We start from the raw sequence: 19,072 nt of genomic DNA, 5'->3' as shown, positions 1-19,072 counted from the left end.
ATGCTCCATTTTATAATATTTAAAAATTAAGATATAAAATAGCATTTAATAGTTGACAATCAAATAAATAATATTTTATATGTTAATGAAATAAGTTGGCAAATATATTTAGTTGTAGAAATTACAAAAACCTTTGAAACAAATCCCTTCCAGTTTTACACACTGCTGAGTTCTTTCACACGGCTGGTGTCCAGAGTTACTTGGTGTGTTGTTTGGGGCCTGGCCACACTTGACAGGCAGACAGTGGGAGAAACCGGGACTTGGCCATTGCCTGGTCCCCCACTCATGCTATAAGCTTTGGTGACGTGCTGGAATGGGCAGGATTGCCTTCTCTGTCTCCTTATATTTGCTCAGAGCATTCTCACTTCTCCAGTTTCTGCTAATCTGAGCAGCAAACACGATTATTCCCTTTCGGTTCTCTCTTATTGTGTCCTCCTAGTCAGACTGAACTTCAGCAAGGGTTGATAAAGTCCATCATTTTCTTTACAATGCTGCGAGTGTATTGTGCTCATGTGAAAATATAAGAAATTCTTTTTCCTTATTTTGGTTGAAGGCCCTGTGTTTTGGGGAGAGAGAAATGGGACTCAAAGAGCATCCTTTGGGCCCGAGTCTCTGCCCTGGAACTTCCTAGAACCAAAGGAAGATTAATGGCCAAAAGACACAGATCTGCGAGGACTACTCAGCCCACAGGTGCTGACAAGATGTCAGCCCTTAGAAGGGACACTCTGAATTTGGAGCCATGGCCTCCCGATCTGAGGCGAAATCAGTTGGTTAAAAACCAAACCAACCACTGCACAGTTGCCTGTGTTCTGGCACTTGTGACTCTCAGTCAATCACACCTGGGACACGACCACATTGCAAGAAACTTATCAAGAGAGAGGGCAGACGGCTAATAAAAGATAAAGCGTCAGGGGTATTAAAGGCTTTAAGTTACACAAGCCGCCATTCAGCAGTTAAGAAACAAGTCCACGTGGAAGAAGCACACCACTGGTGCAATCATGAGGAGTCATAGGGACCGGGTAATCGGTATCACAGCAGACACATAACAAACAAAAACATATTGTTGAGAACTTGGAGGATTGGAGCAGAGACCCAAAGTCCATCTGTAGACAACGGAGCAATCTCCCCACAGAGGGGCCACAGTGAAGGGCTGAGTCAGCAGGGTGCAGGAAAGCATCAGTGACACACACTATAGTCCTCTCGTTCCTTGAGGCTTCCTCACCCCCACCACGATCCCAGTGCTGCTTCTCAATTCAGACTAGACTGAAACATGTACACAGGTAGAGATATGAGATGGGAGCTCATGGCACAAAGAATCCAGGAACAGGAGTGGGAATAGTGATAACAGAGGGTAGGGGGAAGGCGGGAAAAGAAGGAAGAAAGAGGGAACCAATCGCAATGATCGATACATAGCCATACACCCCTCTACGGGGGTAAGACCAACAGAAACCACGGAGGAGACAGTGGTCAGTGTGAGATGAAAATAATAACAATGTACAATCTATCAGGGGTTATGAGGGAGAGGAGGAGCTGATACCAAGGGCTCAACAGAAAGTAAATGTCTAGAAAAGAATGAAGGCAACATATGTACAAACATGCCTGATTCAATCGATGTATGGATTGTGATGAGTTGTACGAGCCCCCAGTAAAATGATTTATAAGAAAAGAGAGAGAGGGCAGAGCACGGGGTGGTTTTCTCTGTGAGTGCAGTCCGGTGGGAATGGAAAAGGCACAGTAGTTTAATATTTGCTCCCACAGAAGCCACCACTACTAACACCCTCCCCCACCACCCCCACCCCGACACAACAAACACAGCATGACCAGCCAACCAACACAAAGGAGAAAGGGGGATGCTCACTGACACTGGAGCGCAGCCTGGGATGGATGCAGGCCCCAGGCGCAGCAATAGGGCCACTGTACCTGCCAGGCCCGGGGAGGGCACCGAGGAGTTGGGTGACTGCACGGTCCGACTGGAAGGGGGTCGGGGCGGGCCAGGGTCAATGCTGTGGTCCTTCCTCACAATATTGTCGAGCATGATGGTGCTCGAACAGTCAATCTGACGAGAAGAGAAAGCATTTTAGGGCATGCTTGTTTTGCAATGAAAAGCTCCTTTAAACTTATGGGTGGAAAAATTGAATTATCACCAACTCCTAAGGTAAGCAAATGAGACGTTTGAGATTTCCTGGTGCTTAATTCTCCCTTAACCAACCCAGAGAGATGTTCTCATTCCACCAGGGTCCAAGGATGCCCTGCTCAGGGGCTGGAGGCAGGATAGCTGCCTGTCTAATGAGTTGCTGAGTTCGTGGGGGCCTGTCTCGAGCAGTGCCTGAAAGCGGCAAAAAAGGACGGCATCCTTTATAGGAACAAAACCTTAGTCTGCATTTTAAATGCTGTTTCTTACCTAAACCCCAATAAAACAAAATGCGGTGGTAGAATGTGTGGTTCTGGAACACATGCATTCAGTGCCTCCCCAAGTTCAAGGCAGTGGTTCTCATAAAAATGTAAACTCTACAAATTAAAAATAATTACTGATTTGCTTGAAAATAACCAAAAAAGCGGATATGTCTAAAGCAAAAAGCCTGGCTTTATACTTTTGCAGACCCACAGAACACCTGGCTCAGCAGCAGCCACCAGGATCTACACATCTCAACAGCTGCCCAGGCTATTTGTGATGAACCTGTGGAGACGCTGGCCTCACCAGGGAGGGCTGAGGGACTACCCCCCACCCCCAGGCCTGTGGGAACCAAAGCTGTGGGTAGGTGCAAGAGTGATACAGCAAATCCCATCTCCACAACTCCCTTCTCCCAAACAACCAACCAGAACACTCCCCTCACTACATACTTTTTTGTTTGGTAAGAACAAAAATGGACTTTTTGGTAGGATCCTTCCTTTCCAAGATACTGTGGATTTCCAAGGTACTGATCTATCTCTAATGAATTTAATGCTTTAGAGCAGCGGTTCTCAACCTGTGGGTCATGACTCCTTTGGAGGTCGAAAGACCCTTTCATAACAGTAGCAAAGTTACAGTGATGAAGTAGCAACAAAAATAATTTTATGGTTGGGGGAGGGGGGCGGTGTCACTACAAGATGATGAACTGTATTAAAGGGTCAAGAACCACCGCTTCAGAGGGAAGTTATCTTTTCATGCCTTCAATACACCAAACCGCCCAGAAGGTCGCTGGCAGGATTCAAATACAGCCAAACTCCTTCTGCCCACGGCCAGGTCCGTCTTAGCAGGGATCCCAGAGTGTGCGCGCGATGTGCTTACTGCCTGCCCCCTCCCTGTGCAAGGTGGTACAGTTGTTGAAGTGCTCAGTGGAAGCACTCTCTTTAGCCCCTGCCTTTATTCTGGAGTTCAGAGAGGGACTGAAGCTGAAAAGGGCAGAAGCCAACTCACCATGGTCCCTCCTCTTCTGTGTGTTAGTCCACAGGTTCATTTCCATCCTTGTATTTTGTTGGGCTCAGCTCATTATCGCATGCACTCTTCCAAAGAGCATGTATACTCTGGAATGCCTGCGTTTGTGTGCATCTGGGGTCAATCGCAAAACTAAACTAAAAAATGGGACGAGGCCACTTTCCTGGGTGCCACTGCCGGCCAGTAAGGTACGTGCATGCTACTAGGTCAGAACACAGAAAACTGAATGCCGAAAAGAAAGTTAATACTGAATCTACAAGGAAATACTAGTTGCTATCTGTAACTTGAATAAATAATGCCTTTTAAAAGAAAGCAAAGCATTTCTATTGGCCATAGGTCAGATCTTACACACACAAACACACACACACAGAGCAAATGATCTGGTTGTTGCATTAACCTTGTCCTTGAAGGATGAGAGAAGGCAACGCAGGTGTTAATTGTGCATGCCGATCTGTCCACAGACTGATTTTTCTACCTGTGAGAGAGCTCTTCTATACAAAGTTGTACTGACACGGTTCAGGTATAGAGAGGGAACACAATTTAGTCAGATAGTCATGTGCAGGTCAGCACGACCTGGCAGAAAATCGTTTTCATTTGCTTGCCTCTCTTCTGATGTCTTTATCTCAAGGGTCCTCTAGGGCCCATTCCAGCCATCAAGGTGTCCCACGGCCGGGCCTGCCCCTCCCTCAGCTGGGCATCCTCAGTGCTGTCCACTACCAGACTCAGTGAGCCTCAGTGCAGGGGCTTATTGACGCCCATGCTTCGGATGCTGTCGGTGACATGGGTACACTTACATCTGGCAGAGAAGGCAGATTATAAGGCCCTCCCACTGGCGCACTCAGATCGATCACAGGGGAGCTGAACATCTTGCCATCGTACCCTGCCGCGCTGGTGATGGTGGGGCTGGAGGGGGTGGAGGACGTGCTGTTGGCAGTTGACGGGGCAGCTTGCCCACTGCTGATCTGCCACTAGGGTAGCAAGAAAGGAAGAACAGTGTCAGTGAGCAGAACAGGAGGGTGCTCTCTGGGATGGTGAGAGGCAGCTGTGGCCTTTGTGAGACAAAGTTATCGGAGGACATCAAGGCCACGAGGGGGCTGGCAAAGGTGGTAGAAAATAGCACAAAGGGGGGGGTAGATTCCCCCAGGAGCCTTCTGATGCCTCTTGGATGAGACCCCATCAGGTTACATGGTGAAAGTCCACCCCAGCTTGCTCCTGAGACACCTCCTTGAAACCCACTTCAGACACAGCCCAATCCCTAGGACTCGCTGATGACCGCTGACACTTTGCCAGCTCAGTGGTCGCTTACAAGTGGGGCAGAGAACCAGTGAGTGTGCCCCGAGGTGAGGAGGGGACACATACCTGCTTTATGGCTTGCTGAGCCAGGTAAGCCATCTGAAGGGGGTTTGGCTTTATTGCTGGCCGAGGGAGACTCTGGCTTGGAGGGTATCTCAGTTGTTGAGGATGGGGAGGAAGGACTGGTCCATTGGGTTTAGGGCTGTGATTCTGAAAATTGATCAAGCGTGGAGGGGGTTGCTGCAGAAAAAAAGGCCAAACCCATTTATTGATTAACCGTCGTTATTTCTTGACAGACAGGTGATCGAGAAGTCTATCTTATAAAACACACACAGGGAGAGATCAGCTCTGCCACCAATGCACGATTCTTTACATTTCAACAAAACAAGGGGGGGGGCGATGACACACGCCACAAGTTTTGAAAATGTGCTTAAGAGCTGTGGGAAAGCCGGTGCTGAAGACAAGGCAGGATGTTGTCCCAGGCTCAGAAGGAGCTCCAGCGGTGCAGTTAAGCTTGGCTGGCAGCTTGAACCATGGGGAAAGGCCTGCCTGTTGGCCCCCTCAGAAAGAGTCGCCTAGAAAAACCCCTGGCATTTCTATTCAACCTCGGGGGTCAGCTAGCTGCACCCCCAAGACAGGCCCTGGGCCACCTTTGGGAAGCAAGTGAAACTGTTCTCTGGGACTCTTGGAGTCCTTGATGGCAGCCCCTTCCCCAACATCATGGAAGCTGGCACTCAGGATGGTCACCAGATGCCAGGAAGCCCAGCACATGAACGTCCCTCCCAGGCAGAGATGGGCTCACTAACTTGACCAAGGAGGGACCTGAAAGAGCTGGGCTCTGAACAGCACTGTGAACCAGCAACTCATTCATCAGAAAGTTGGTTGATAACAGCAACATTAAAAATTGAATGAGTTTTTGGTCTTTCCATGATCCAACTATATCCCACATGAGAATTTTACTTCTATTATCTCGTGGAGCCCTAGGAAGTGAACATTGTCATCCTCGCTTACCAAGAGGAAACTGAAGAGAGATTGACAACTTGAAAGAAGGTACACAGCTACTAAAGGCCGCACACAAGGCCATCAGTCCCCACCTACAGTGAGTGCCGAGTCATTACTACAGATGGCTGCTGATTACAGCTTAGAGGATGAGTCTCCCCAGAGGAACAATCCCACCTCCACCCCTCGACAATGCTGATAAAGGAGAGCAGAGCTTAGCATTGGCTCAGAGGGCCAGGCAGCTGAGTCTACCTTGTCTGCCCATAGATGCCAACCCTGAACACACACTCTTCCCACCCATTTCTTTATAAGGAGGGCACTTCAAATTGTTCACAGGGAAATGAAATTAAAATATAAAAACTTCATTACTAATCATAAGCTCCACAAAGGTCAAGATCTTTCTATAACAAACACAGTCCACCCCTAAAGAATGAGGGGCCTGGGCATTCAGCCATGTTCAGGAGTCACATCAGGGCTGCAAGAGGGTCTCACGATGCTGCATGCACACTCTCCAGATGGATCTTGTGTGATCAGAGCAAGAACACGGTCTGCTTTCAGGGAGCAAGAGTCTCTGGGGGAGCTTTCCCGGATGTTTTCCAGCTAGGCGACCTTTCTCAAAACATTTTCATAGTACACTGATGTTATTGTCCTTCAACCCTCATAGGAAATAAACAAGCAAATGCCTCGAGCATCTCCAAACATGTGGCCACGACCTTTGCCCTCCACTGCTCTGACTTTGCTTTGACTTGTGCTGGTCACGCTGTGTTTCATCTGCTGTTACCATTCTTCCAAGACATACTTCAGGGTCTACAGTTTCCATCCAAACCCCAGCTTTTTGTCTGCAGCTTATCTGGATGTAACGGTTCGTTTGGCACACATCCAGCAGAACACCGGCCCACCTTGTACTTTTTCAGTCAGAATGAGGTCAGCAGAATCCATTGCAAGGTCTATGGCACTGGCTATTCTTTCTGCTGGCAATCACTGGTCCTCTTCAATTAAGGCTTGGGCAAGATTATGGCTCTCCTCAAACTGATGTACGCTTCATCTTCAATATTGCCTCATCCATTTAAAAATGACGCTTCTATTTAAAAAGTAAGTTACCCATAAGCTTTTCAAAAAGCATCAAAGATTTCACCCAAGTGGCACTGTGATTGTTGCTTCACTTTTGGAGGAATTTATGAAGCTCTTATCCTTCTTGGTGCCTCAAATGAGATCCCATTCAGACAGGTTCCAACAAGTTAAAGCCCACCGCCATTGAGTGGCTCCTGACTCACAGTCAGTGAACCTGTAGGCGAGCGTTTCCCACAGCAGGTGGCATCGCCTTTCCAGTCACTGCAGTGGCTCCGGGGTGCTGCAAAAGCAGGGATCAACACTTGCCCTTCGTACAAATGATTTTAATCGCTGGCAGGAAGTTGGGTGTCAGGTAATCCTCCTCAAAAAGAGGGTGATAGGCCAAATAAGTCTGCAACTCATGGTACAGATCCTGAGAGAAAACAGTCTCTCTCGTCTCTCCCACCTGTGGTTGGCAGCCCGACAGCAAGTCGACAGCACCACAAGGGCTCCAAGAAATCTGACTGGATGTGACCAATTAGTTGTGAGCCCCACTGCTCTCAGATGGGCCTTAAGCAAGTTAGTATGCACTTATTTTTGTGCAAAACACTTTTCAAATACATGAATTTTTTCCCCCATGATACACACTTTCCACAAACTATTTAAATATCCCTTGTACATTGGCTATATGTGATCAGAACATCTCCAGGAGGCAATCATTGTCTTCAAAATGAGGAATTTTTTAAGCTGGGCCCAACCATCTAACCTTGGAAGGAGTGTAGGCCTGTCTTCTCCTTTCTTCCCTTGCCCCCTTCTGCCCTGCACCAGTTGATTCTTTTGCTCCCTTATAAATTGGTTGGCACCAGGTTCACTCTCAGTTGTGGCAAGAGATTACAGCCCAATGAGAAGTCGGTGTAGGTACTCTTTCTAAATCAAGGAATGTTGGTGAGTGAAGCAGATAAAAACAGTATTCGAGAAAATCCTAAACCTGCAGAGAAGCATAGCCTGAAAGTCGCAGCCATTTGTTTAGATTCATCTTGAGGACCTTTACAACATGAAAGATATATTATAGAGATGATAGAAACCCTTGGAAAATAACCAAAAATGGTGTGGATTTCTCTCAAGGACAGACTGCATAAGAGTAGACAGGTGCACACAGTGTCTTGCAGGAGAGTGTGCAAGCAGTCACCTAGTCTCTCCTATTCTTCCCTGCCTCTTATCAGGGCCTAAAGGGATGAGATGGGGAACTAGTCCCCAGTCTTAAAGAAACTGTGAAATGGCATCAATTACTTTAAGATATACAAGGACAAGAGGGGACAAATGATGGGGAGGCGAAGGGACCTGCAGTGACACACTCACCAGCATTCTGGGCCCTCCTCTAGGACGGCAGGTTTGGTTCTAGGTCCGAGGTTCTCAAGAGTTCTGTGGTACAGGGCATCCAGCCTCTGTTGAGGGACATCCCTGTGCTTATATGGACGGGAGGACTTCCACAGTGGGGTCCACCTACGGCTGCCTGTGTGTGGTACCGAGCCACAGGGCGCACTGTCTCCTCTGGCATGTCACGGGACTAGGTGTTCTGCACAGTCCTTCCCAGGGGGCAGGAGAAGGGATCCCATGTGATTTCGACTGTGCATGTTTCCTGGAACAGGCATAGATGCACATACCCCACGCTTTTCTCCAGGTGTATGTGAATGTGAACTGATGGGGAACAATGTATCTAGGTGGGGAGGACAGAGTAGGAGTTTATTTTTCTCATTTCCGTTAGGTGCAGAAGATGTTTAAGAAATGGAAACACTGTCCTCTCCTGCACTGTCCTTGTCCTACCCATCTCCTGATAGTCTCCTCTTTTTGCTGCTCCTGTACCTTACCAAGTATGGTGGTTACCATGGTTTTATGTCAATTTGAAGGTCCATGAAAGTACATGGGTGTAATTTAACCTGTCAATGGAGGTCACAACTGATGATGCCTCCATGAGGGTGTGATTTTCTTACAAACAAGGAGGTCCTGGGAAACACCCTTCTTGCTGCCCCTTCGTGTTCCTGCTTGCTGGGCCTCTGCACTGACCCAGAGAGCTGCCAGTGCCCGGCCGTGTTTCCGCTGACCTTGGATCCACAGGACTCTGCACCCACAGGTCTGTGCTCTTCCTGCATTTGGTGTCCCTGAATGTGGCTATGTGAATCTGAAGAGGAAGTTATGCACTTGTATCGGACTTATGGACTTGAGTTGGACTGGGATGTCTTCTTGCTATATGTCATGCGTTACTTTTCATATAAAGTTCTTTCGTACAGAGATGTCTCTGGACTTGTTTCTCTAGTCAACCTGGCCTAACACACCTACCATGATGCCCTTCTCCGGGGATTGGTTTCTCCAAACAACATGCCTCAAGTACATGAGATGCCATCACAAGTCCAACGCATTGATTCTTTTTCAGTCTTACTTATTCAATGTCCAACTTTCACATGCATTATGAGGCAACTGAAAATATCATGGCTTGGATCAGGCACACCTTAGTCCTCTAGGTAACATCCTTGCTTTTCAACACTTTAAGAATTCTTATGTAGCAGATTTACCCAATGCAACACGTCCTTTAATCTTTTGACTGCTGCTTCTATGCGCACTGATTGTAAGACAAAACCCTCGACAACTTCAATATTTTCTCCAGTAACTATGATGTTACCTATTGGTCATGTTGTGAGGGTTTTGGCATTCTTGTAAGTGAGCTATAATCCATGTTGAAGGCTGCAATCATCATTGAGTGCTTCAAGTCCCCCTGGCTTTCAGCAAGCAGCACAGTGTCAACTGCACACTGGAAGATAATAAGCCTTTCTCTAAGCCTGATGCCACGCTGTTCCTCATACAGTCCAGGTTCTGGGATCAATTGTTCAGTACACAGGCTGAATAAGGACGGTGAGAGGATACAAGCCTCACAGAGGGGGCATGTCTAAACACTTGGCTGCCAACTTAAGGGCTGGTGAATTAGAGGCCCAGGCAGCTGGGGCAAAATGATCCGGCCATCTGCGTGAGTGCACCATGGGTTAGCTCTTCTCAGTTACACGGGTTACTGTGAGCTAAAATCTTCTCAGTGGCATGCAGCAGAAACAGCAAGCTGACACCTAACCTGAGGGCGACAGTGTAACTGCTTTAACAAAGGTGTATAAACCTTTCCCACTTCATATTTAGAAAAGGGCTGGATGGTCCAGGGATGCAGACTGTGGCCAACAACCTGACCGGTCTGCCGCCCAAGCTCCCAATGCAGCATGCTCACTACAACGTGCACCCGCCTGGGGATGCGGACTAGCCCCAGCCATAAGGAAGCAGTGGAACGGGACTGTTGGGTACAGGGAGACAGGGCACAGATGTTCCAGCCAGTGAAATGCCCTATCAAGGAACATACCCTGGCTATGGTGTGAGGGCAATGAAACCAGTTGGCTAGAGAGGCAGCAGGGAGTGAAGCCTCATAGGAGGTGGGTTAGGACGGGGGTCCAGGCAAGGCCCCATCTGTCAACTACTGACGGTGGCTGCAGGGTATGGCAGGAGCTGCTGAACACAATCGTACTATAATTATCTAAGTTACGACGGGCCTGCTTCCCAATTTACCTGATGAGAGATGGAGGGTTGCTGGATGGGCCCCTGCATTCTGGGGCTTGGTAAACCCACAGGTGCTGGCCTCCGGTGCACCTGTTGCCTCTGAGCCATTACCTGTTGCTGCATGTGCTGGAGCCGTAACTGAGCTAGGCTGATCTGTGTTGGGAACTTGGATAACTGGTTTGAAGAGAAGCCACCTGGTGGCTGTGGGCTTGGCTCCACGGCAGGGCTCTGCTTAGGCATTTGTGGCTGGCTCTCCTTATCCTCGATTACTAAAGTACCTGGTCAGAGAGAAAAGGTCAGGGTCAGGTCTTCCCGACAGTGTGACAGTTAGTGAAAGATCACATTTTGTATGGTTAGTTTCAGCTGGAGATTAGCTGGGGACCTCAGGTCCCTGAATCCCCCCTCTTACGAGCTTCAGCTGGCATGCAGTGCTGCTCAGGTGGGCCAAAGCATGATCAAGGCTAGGCACACGCTGCTATGGTCCCTGAGAGGGCCTCAGACTGGCCCAAGGACTTTGAGTGGACATTGTAGCTGCATCTGAAAACCCCTGCCCGAGCAGCTTCTGATTCTTCAGGATCCCCAACCCAGCAGGCTCCCGCGCCTCCACCCACACTGGCTAGGCTCACAGGTGGCCACACCAACCGGCAGGTTGAATCCCAGCAAAAGGCACTGCCTGTCTGAGTCAGCAGTAAGACTCCAGGGGCTGACTGCCTAAGCACATGTTTTCAGAAATGAAAACCTACTGTGTGCCGGGCACTTATCTCTCAGAGAAGGTGCCTCCCTTCAACCCCCAAAGTTCATTCAACTTAATGTCAACCAGCGTTGCTCGGATAACTGAGCAAAGATTCGCCCTGGCTCCTCTCCCAGATGCCATGGACAGACACCTGGGGCAGAAGCTCTTCCTTAACTTCCCACCACAGCTTCCCTGAAGGAGATGAGCAGTACGGGGAAATGGCTCCTTATGTGGCCTTCTGCCTGGCTTCCCTGGGAAGCCAGCTTCAGAGACATCACCTCTTAACCCTGGGGAGGTACCCTGGTGCCTGTCTGCCCAGGCTGACTGGCATTTCCTGGGTGAGCTACCAACAGTCTCATCTGGTGCTTTCTGCTGGCCTTGTGGCAGCCCAGCCTGTGATTGGTGTGCATCCAGTAGGGACTGTCAATATACTACCCAATGAGTGATTCTCAACGATGCAAATAAAATTACTATCGCCTACTCAAGTAACTGTCACCTACCCACAGGGGACTGCTCAGGTCCTAGCCCTGATGGGAGGGGCCATACCGTGCACCTGAGGAGGGAGGAGCTGTGTGCACGCAGTCAGCCCCACAGGAAAGCAGGGACTTAGTACAAGGGGAGGGGAGGAGTGAGAAAGGAGGCAGCAGGGGCAAGGTGACAACATGAAGGCTGTTAGGGGTCGGGAGGGAGCCCTGTAGCAGAGGCAGTGGTGACAGGAGGGCCAAAAGGCCATCTGTCCTGAGGGGTACAGAGGAGCTCAGCAAGCTGCCCTGCCCTCATGCTTCCTGCTCCTGAGTTCTGGGGGGCCACAGCAGTGGATCAGGAAAGCCCATGGAGAGTGCCCTGTCTGTCAGAGTCCAACCTTCTGGGACTCAGCTCTGTGCTGATAGCCTGCCCGCCACTGCCAGAGTTAGACATGTTCTGATGCTACATGTCCACCTACTCACCTATGTGTGTGCATTAACAACTTCACCTGTGTAGACATAGGCAGCCCACACATGCCAGAAGAATGGCCAATACCTGCTAGGCATTCTGAAGCAAAGGAAGTACGTCCTCTCAAGGGGACCCTGGTTGGGATGAGCAGACAAGGTACAAACAGAGGAAGCCTGAGCCGTTCCTGGTGCGACCATTCCGACTCACAGCAACCCTGTGCTGTGGGGCACAGCAGAGCGGCTCTACCTATGCCAGGCAGTACAGAAATAGACCGTCACACCGCCCCTCGGCGTGGTTGGCGGGCTCACAACATCGAGCTTTTGGTTAGCAGCCAATTGTGCAATCACGATGCCCAGAGCCAGGATATGGCCAAGTGATCAACTCCGAATCACCGATACCTGACACAGAGGCTCCTCATCTTCTGTGCAGAGCTCGGGGGTGGGGGAAGTGGGGAAGCGGGCTGTTGAGGTTGAGCTGCAGACCTCTCATTTGGGTTAGCAGCCCAGTGCCACCAGGGCTCCTTAACAACACATAGGGGAATCTTACTTTTCTGTTGGCCTGGTGAGGGACAGGTGAGATAGCAAGGCTGTCTCTCTACCCAGCACAGTGTCACCGTAAACTGTCATGGGAACTCCCTGCTTACTGCCCCTTTCATGATGGCCCAGTATGCTCAGTACTCGAGACATTACCCAATAAATCAGGCGTCCTCAAACTGCGGCCCGCCGAGTGTTTATCTGGCCTGCCAGGTGTTTTTGCCTTATTTTTTATTACTTCAAAATAAGATATGTGCAGTGTGCACAGGAATTTGTTCATAGTTTTTTTTTAAACTATAGTCCGGCCCTCCAATGGGTCTGAGGGACAGTGAACTGGCCCTGTTTAAAAAGTTTGAGAATCCCTACAATAAATACACCAGACCCAATAGGAAAGAAGTTAAGGAAAGGGGGAGGAAAGAGATCTTCCCTAAGCAAATTAAAGGAATGGAAACACTAAGGGCCCCTAATGAGTAGAGAGGGACATACTACACGTGAGCTGTTAACAATATGAGAAATACTATTTAACAAAGAACCCTTTGCCAAACAAACCCAAAGCCTTCTCTCAGTAACAGTCAAGAGTGGGAACCCACACTGATCAGCCATGAGTCATGAGCTGCCTACACAATTCATCTACAGGAGACCAGGTGGTCAACACTTAGCTTCCAACAGAGAGGCAGGGAGAGTCATGGCCAACTAGAACGGAATGCGTGAGGGTAGTGACACACCGTGACAAGGGGCACCAATAACATGAAATAAACCATTTGTTAGGTGTCCTTTCAGTTTAAACACAATCACAAAATTTTAACTCTACTTTGACACATCTTGAACTAACCATACACACAGGGCTCTGTTATAAAGAGAACTTCCAAAATCCTTAAGTCAGGACACACTGTATTGTATGTCACCATGAGAATATTTCCCTGTGCAAGGTGGTGTGTGAGAGAAACACATACACACGACACACCAAGGACACATTAGTACAAGTAGCACTTGAGTCTTCAGAAGACACCATTTTTGCGAGCCAAGGGAATATGCTTCAGTATCAGTTGTGATCACTGAGAACACTGGCACTTTGAGGGAAGGCGCAGAGGCCTACCTAAATTGATGATATTCTGAGCCCAGAAACTAGGATCACAGTGAAACTGGATGGTGTTGTTGGCTGCCGGCGAAGCATCACACCTTGCTCGGAGGAGGTGCCGTAACCGGTAGGTGATCTAGAAGGCAGGTAGACCAGTAGCATTAGCAGATCACTCGATGTACCTTCAAAACACACGCATGTCCACCTCCACCCCCCCCCCTTTGAGTGAGAATCGGGTTGAAGTCAGCATTCTGAATTACTAATAGAATATCACAGAAGTACCAACTCAAACATTTGTTTAAAAAAAAAGGGGGAAAAAAGAAAACACCCTCTCTTTATTTACCCTTTAAAGAAGGATGCAGGATTTAGTTAGATGATGGGGTAGTGGGTCATAGAACACAAATCAAGCCCTGTGCTCAGCTGATGGTGCCCTGGCCAGGCAGTCTACAGGCAGGCGATCGCACTACGGTCAGAGGCCTGAGTTTGGATGTGAGGATGTGCAGGTCTAGGGAATGGCTCACTCAAGAGGGAGGCCCTTGAAGGTTCATTAGATGAGAAGGCAGGTAAAGAGGAGAGGAGATGGACTCCCTCTCCTGACTATCCCTTACCAAGCAGCTCCCCTAGCCATTGGAAGTACAGAAAACCCTGCTGCAAGCCAAGAGAAAAGCCGTGTTACTTTCTGTCTTGCCCGCTATCAATGTTTTCCTTGCCTTCTGTTTAACCAGCGCTAAGTAAATTCGGCATCTAATAAATGGCAGCATGCTAAGGAAGTACTGTAAAGTTGCACTATTTCAAAGATGGGATTCTGCAGTTTCACTGGGTTTGAACTTTCAACTATAATTCTTAATCTTTAAAGATATAAAATCCCTTACATCCCTGACTGGTCAACCTGAGCAAGCAAAGCTGTATTTACAAAGAATAAAAACTCTTAAAGAAAAAAAAAAAAACTCTTAAAGAGCAAGTTTCCCAATTTTCTGAAGTTGGGAAAGTCCTTCCTCCAAAGTGCTTTTAATGTAACCACTAACTTACGCAATGTACGCACTGCTGGAAAACCCCTTTCAATCCAGGTGCTGACTCAGGGGAGAAAAAGGATTTATTTGGTCAATAATCCAGAATCTAGTGCTACTGATTCTGATTCACTGTGCAGATCTTGTCTGTGTTAACACAGAGAAGGTTCTCCAAGATCAGGGAATGGAATTAGAGAAGGCTTGAGGCTCAGAGGAGGTGACTGAGCCCTTATCTGATTGTGGGAACATGCTGGCTTAGATACACGACTACAAATACTCACTGTTAAATCTGTTGGAAAAAAAAAAAAATCTGTCTCCCTCTAGCCACTTTGACGTTTAGAAAAATGTAGTCAATGAAGATGGTATTTGTTGCCTAAATATTTTTCATTATGCCCAATAAGAGCAGCAGCAAAAACAAAGTCCCTCGGCTGAAAGACTACATTCTAAAAACAATGAAAGAATACATCACGCCCTAAAATAAATAAATAAAAAACCCTAAAAGTTGAATGTAATTCAGGATTCCAAGCATTAGGAGGTTGTGGAAATACAATTGGCACATCATACCCACAGGTTCTCCATCCTGGTCTAGCTACTTGCCAACAATTGAAACTACTGGAGGGCAGAGAGAGCATGTAAGCTCTGACATTACTGGGTATATCACAGAAAATTTAGAGATGGTTGTAGGCAAATTTGATGCTGTTACACCTATGGGGCCCATGTATCCCAGTATCTGGAATCTCCTGGACCATTCCCCTTGGATAGCAAGGGATGGTGGTAGTTATCCATCAATATTCTACATCATGCACTACCGACTTTTCAAAGGCTTACCCAGAACTACAGTGCCTGATTTAGAAGATAGTCATAGGACATTTGATTCCACAAGCCCCGTGGCTATCAGAATGTAGCTAACCTGAGTTACTGCAAAATATAAATCTCTGCTCCATCTTTAATAAAATGGAAGCAGGGTGGGAAGTGGCCTAACCTTCTCCTTGGTCCTGGCCACACAAAAGCTGCCAAACAGACCAGCAGCAGCAACATCTGGGAGCTGGTTAGAGGCAGATTGTCAGCCCTTAAGCCCAGAATTCCGTAAGCAGGGCCTCAGCTGCCAGCAGCTCACCAAGCCATAGCCCACTTCTCTCTCTGTAGTACTCTCGTGCCAGAGTCAGATATGCAGGTGACAAGAGACTCCAGTCCAACCGCTAGGTATTCCTTCTTACTGAATGGCCTGAGGCATGATACCTCTCTCTGTGCCTCATGTCCTCATCTGCAGAGCAGAGGGGACAGGTGTCCCACTCAGGAGAAGATGTAGAGTGTAAACAAAATGCTTAGAATCAGTGTCTGACACACAAACAGGTGCTTGACAATGATGACTTTTGCTGTGGTTGTACCCATTTCAATTACAACTAAAACCAAGTGATAGAAACAAGAATAAAAATGACCTAAGAAGACTAGGGAAGTTACCTCTATATCATGTGAGCGAAAGCAGTGTTTTCAGACCACACACACTATTGTGACTCATCTGAACTAGAAACTGCTCAAAGGTGTTCTGCAGGACGCTGGGCACCACACTTACCAGGCGCTTGCTGTACAGCAAGGCGGTGCTACTTCCACTGGACACAGCCCATTTGGAGAAATGCATAACATGTTCCAACTGTTTAGAAAGCCCAGCCACTTCCTGTTGCTGCTGCATGAGCTTCATGCGATGGTCCTTGGCAAGACTCTGAAAACAAGGAGAAATGCTGAAACTTCATTTCCACCTAGACTGCACTTTCACGGCTATTTGAAGATTCCAGAATTAAAACCACCACTATCTCTAAAGGATCCTTAGTGGTTTTCCTTCTTCATACAAAGGACCCTGCACACTGCCAACCAACTCTGGTCCCACACACCCACTAGCAGCTCCAGCACCAAGGTCTGGTTTGGCATAATCCAGGAAATATGTCTCAGTTAATGCTTGACCCAATACAAAGGAAGGTAAATGACGGAATAGTCCTATCAGAGCAAGTGTGTTACATTCAATACTCACCAAAACCACCAGCCCACAACCTAGCAAAGCTCTCAGATCACATGACTCACTCAGCCTCATAGTACCCAATGTATGCAGTCTGTGCCGAAGGGAGAGGATCTTTCCCTTTGATGCAATAAAACAGGTGCCTGTTACTTCTGTCTACTGAGAATTACCTTGGGCGGCCAAAGAGACAGCCGGTACTTGTGCTGAGAAAAGCTTCTGAAGAGCAGACCAGTTTCTCCGGAGCCTAGACCTGGTTTCCTGAAGACCCTAGCTAAACCCTCATCCCCACCAGCCAAGGAGGAGAACAAGGGCTTACAGCAGGCTCCAAGAGAGCCTCGACCCTGGCTCTAGTCGGCTTCAAACCTGAACACATACTCAAGAGTGAGCAAGAGGAGCACAAGGTCAAGTGAAGAGGCTGCAGGAAACAAGCGGCTCTGTCGTAATCTCATTTCTGTTCAGAGAAGATGCCTCCCTCCTTGGGCTATTTATGGCGCCTGCCAATAGTTGAGCGCTGAAAAAGGCACATGATTCGAATACCTGATGTTCTCAAGACGACTACACAACAGAGATAGTGCAAGGGGATCTGGGAAGGAGGGTGCACAGGTGGAACACAGGGCATTTTTAGGGCACAACACTCCGATGCTGGGCACGTGACTTGTATTTGTCAAAACCCACAGAAATATACAACTCAAGAGAGTGGCCGATTCACGTGTGTACTGGATGCACCTCATGGCTGCGGGGTGACAGACAGGGAGACGGAGTGCCGCCAAGGCAGTCATGGCTGCCCTCTGGACCTTGTGCACACCCAGTGGCTACACAGCCCATCCAGTGAATGGCTGTGCACCTCCTCCGAAGTGCAGTCTGACTCTGCATCTGTTGAAGCCAGGCCTTGGGTCGCTTTGAAATGTCTCTGTCACAGCTGGTGCCGTGTAAGTTTTGCACAGAAACCAAAAACCTTGTGAAATCGTAGGAAAACAGGCAAGGGGTCCTGGTGGCACAGCGGGTGGAGTGCTGGGCTTAATGACACGCTGAGTGGTTCTGCTGCTTTAAAAAATGGCAACTTTCGTCATGTTAAAATTTAACATCCTATCATTTGCTCTCCCTTTATGACCCACTTAAATGTTAGTTTTTAGTAATTTTTTTTCTTTTTGACTTGAGGTTTCTGTTTTACTGTGTTATGGTTGTCAGTTTTTGTTTTGTTTCTCTATATATGAAATTCAGGTTAGCTAAATCTGCAGAGACAGCAACTGGATTAGCGGTTCCTTAGGAGGATGGCAGGGAGTTAGAGGAGCTGAAATGGTGAGGACAAGAAGAAAACGCTCTAAAACGGATTACAGCAATGATTACATGACTCTTGATGCGCCTGAACTATTGAACTGTATGATACGTGAAATACATGCTAATAAAATTTGGGGAAGACAAAACAGACAGCTTTAGAAGCCCTATGGGGCAATTCTACTCTGCCTTACAGGGTCACAACGAGTCAAATTCTATGTGCTGGCAGTGTGTGTATTGGTTGTGTTTTGATTTTGGGAAGCAAGACAGCAGCACCTTGTTCTATTGTGTCAGCTGCCACCTTCGAGCACGGCACCACTGACTGTCATCAAGTAGGTTATGACTCACAATGACCCTGCAGACCGAACAGAACCTCCCTTGTGGTTTTGGAGACTAACTCTTTACATAAGTAGAAAGCCTCATCTTTCTCCTGAGGACAGACTGTGGTTTTTGACCTAACGACCTGGAGGTTAGCAGCCCAACACAGAACCCACAAAGTCAAACGTGACCTGTTCTCCTGAGCCAGATCAGAGTAAGGAAACGACACACGAGTGCTGCCATCCACACTAACACAGTCAGTCAAGGGACTTAAAAAATACACTCACCCCACACTAAAGCGTTTCTTTGGAAACGGTGTAGTAAAGACAGAAACTCTTTGAGGAGGTTACAAATTGAGAATCTTGCTCTGCTAAAAAATTTTCACGTGATTTCCCACAAGTCTTAGTAGGTAAAAAGGGTTACATGTAGAAACCCATGGTACTGAGGGCACTACTTACCACAGCAAAAAGGCGGAAGCCTGAAATACTGTGACTGCGACCAGGGTCGGGGAACAAGAGCTGCTTATACCAGCAAGGTGCAGAGTGACCTCCGCTTGTAGGGGTCTGGGTGGAACCACAGCTTTCTGACAGAGAGCTCACACACGACAATGGTCGAACTGCACTATTTCTACGAGCCATACACTAAACGTCGTTGCTCTTAGGGGCCTCTGAGTGGTTACAACTCATAGTGACTCTGTGCACAACTGAAGGACAGACTGCCCGGTCTGGGGCCATCTGCACAATTGTTTCTAAACCTGAGTCCTTGTTGCAGCCACTGTTGTCAGTCCAGATTCTAACTTTGGATCTGGACCTTGATATGTTTCAAAAGCTGATGAAGAC

General features: G+C 48.0%; 1 protein-coding gene across 2 annotated transcripts in view; it reads right to left on the bottom strand.

The window, feature by feature from the left end:
* TRIM24 (tripartite motif containing 24) overlaps nucleotides 1–19,072 on the bottom strand; it is a 110,672-nt gene that overhangs the window by 11,638 nt on the left and 79,962 nt on the right. Inside the window, exons 7-12 of one of the 2 annotated variants that reach the window (XM_075558717.1) lie at nucleotides 16,203–16,349; nucleotides 13,641–13,758; nucleotides 10,355–10,623; nucleotides 4,775–4,948; nucleotides 4,210–4,383; nucleotides 1,921–2,056 (exon numbers count right to left, since the gene is read on the bottom strand). In XM_075558717.1, the coding sequence (XP_075414832.1) occupies nucleotides 1,921–2,056; nucleotides 4,210–4,383; nucleotides 4,775–4,948; nucleotides 10,355–10,623; nucleotides 13,641–13,758; nucleotides 16,203–16,349 (1,018 nt within the window). The remainder of the gene's footprint in view (nucleotides 1–1,920; nucleotides 2,057–4,209; nucleotides 4,384–4,774; nucleotides 4,949–10,354; nucleotides 10,624–13,640; nucleotides 13,759–16,202; nucleotides 16,350–19,072) is intronic. The other variant, XM_075558718.1, reaches the window with a different exon arrangement.

The sequence above is a fragment of the Tenrec ecaudatus genome, chromosome 9, assembly GCF_050624435.1.
Source record: "Tenrec ecaudatus isolate mTenEca1 chromosome 9, mTenEca1.hap1, whole genome shotgun sequence".
Taxonomy (NCBI): Eukaryota; Metazoa; Chordata; class Mammalia; order Afrosoricida; family Tenrecidae; genus Tenrec; species Tenrec ecaudatus.
This window is presented reverse-complemented; position numbering and strand designations above follow the sequence as displayed.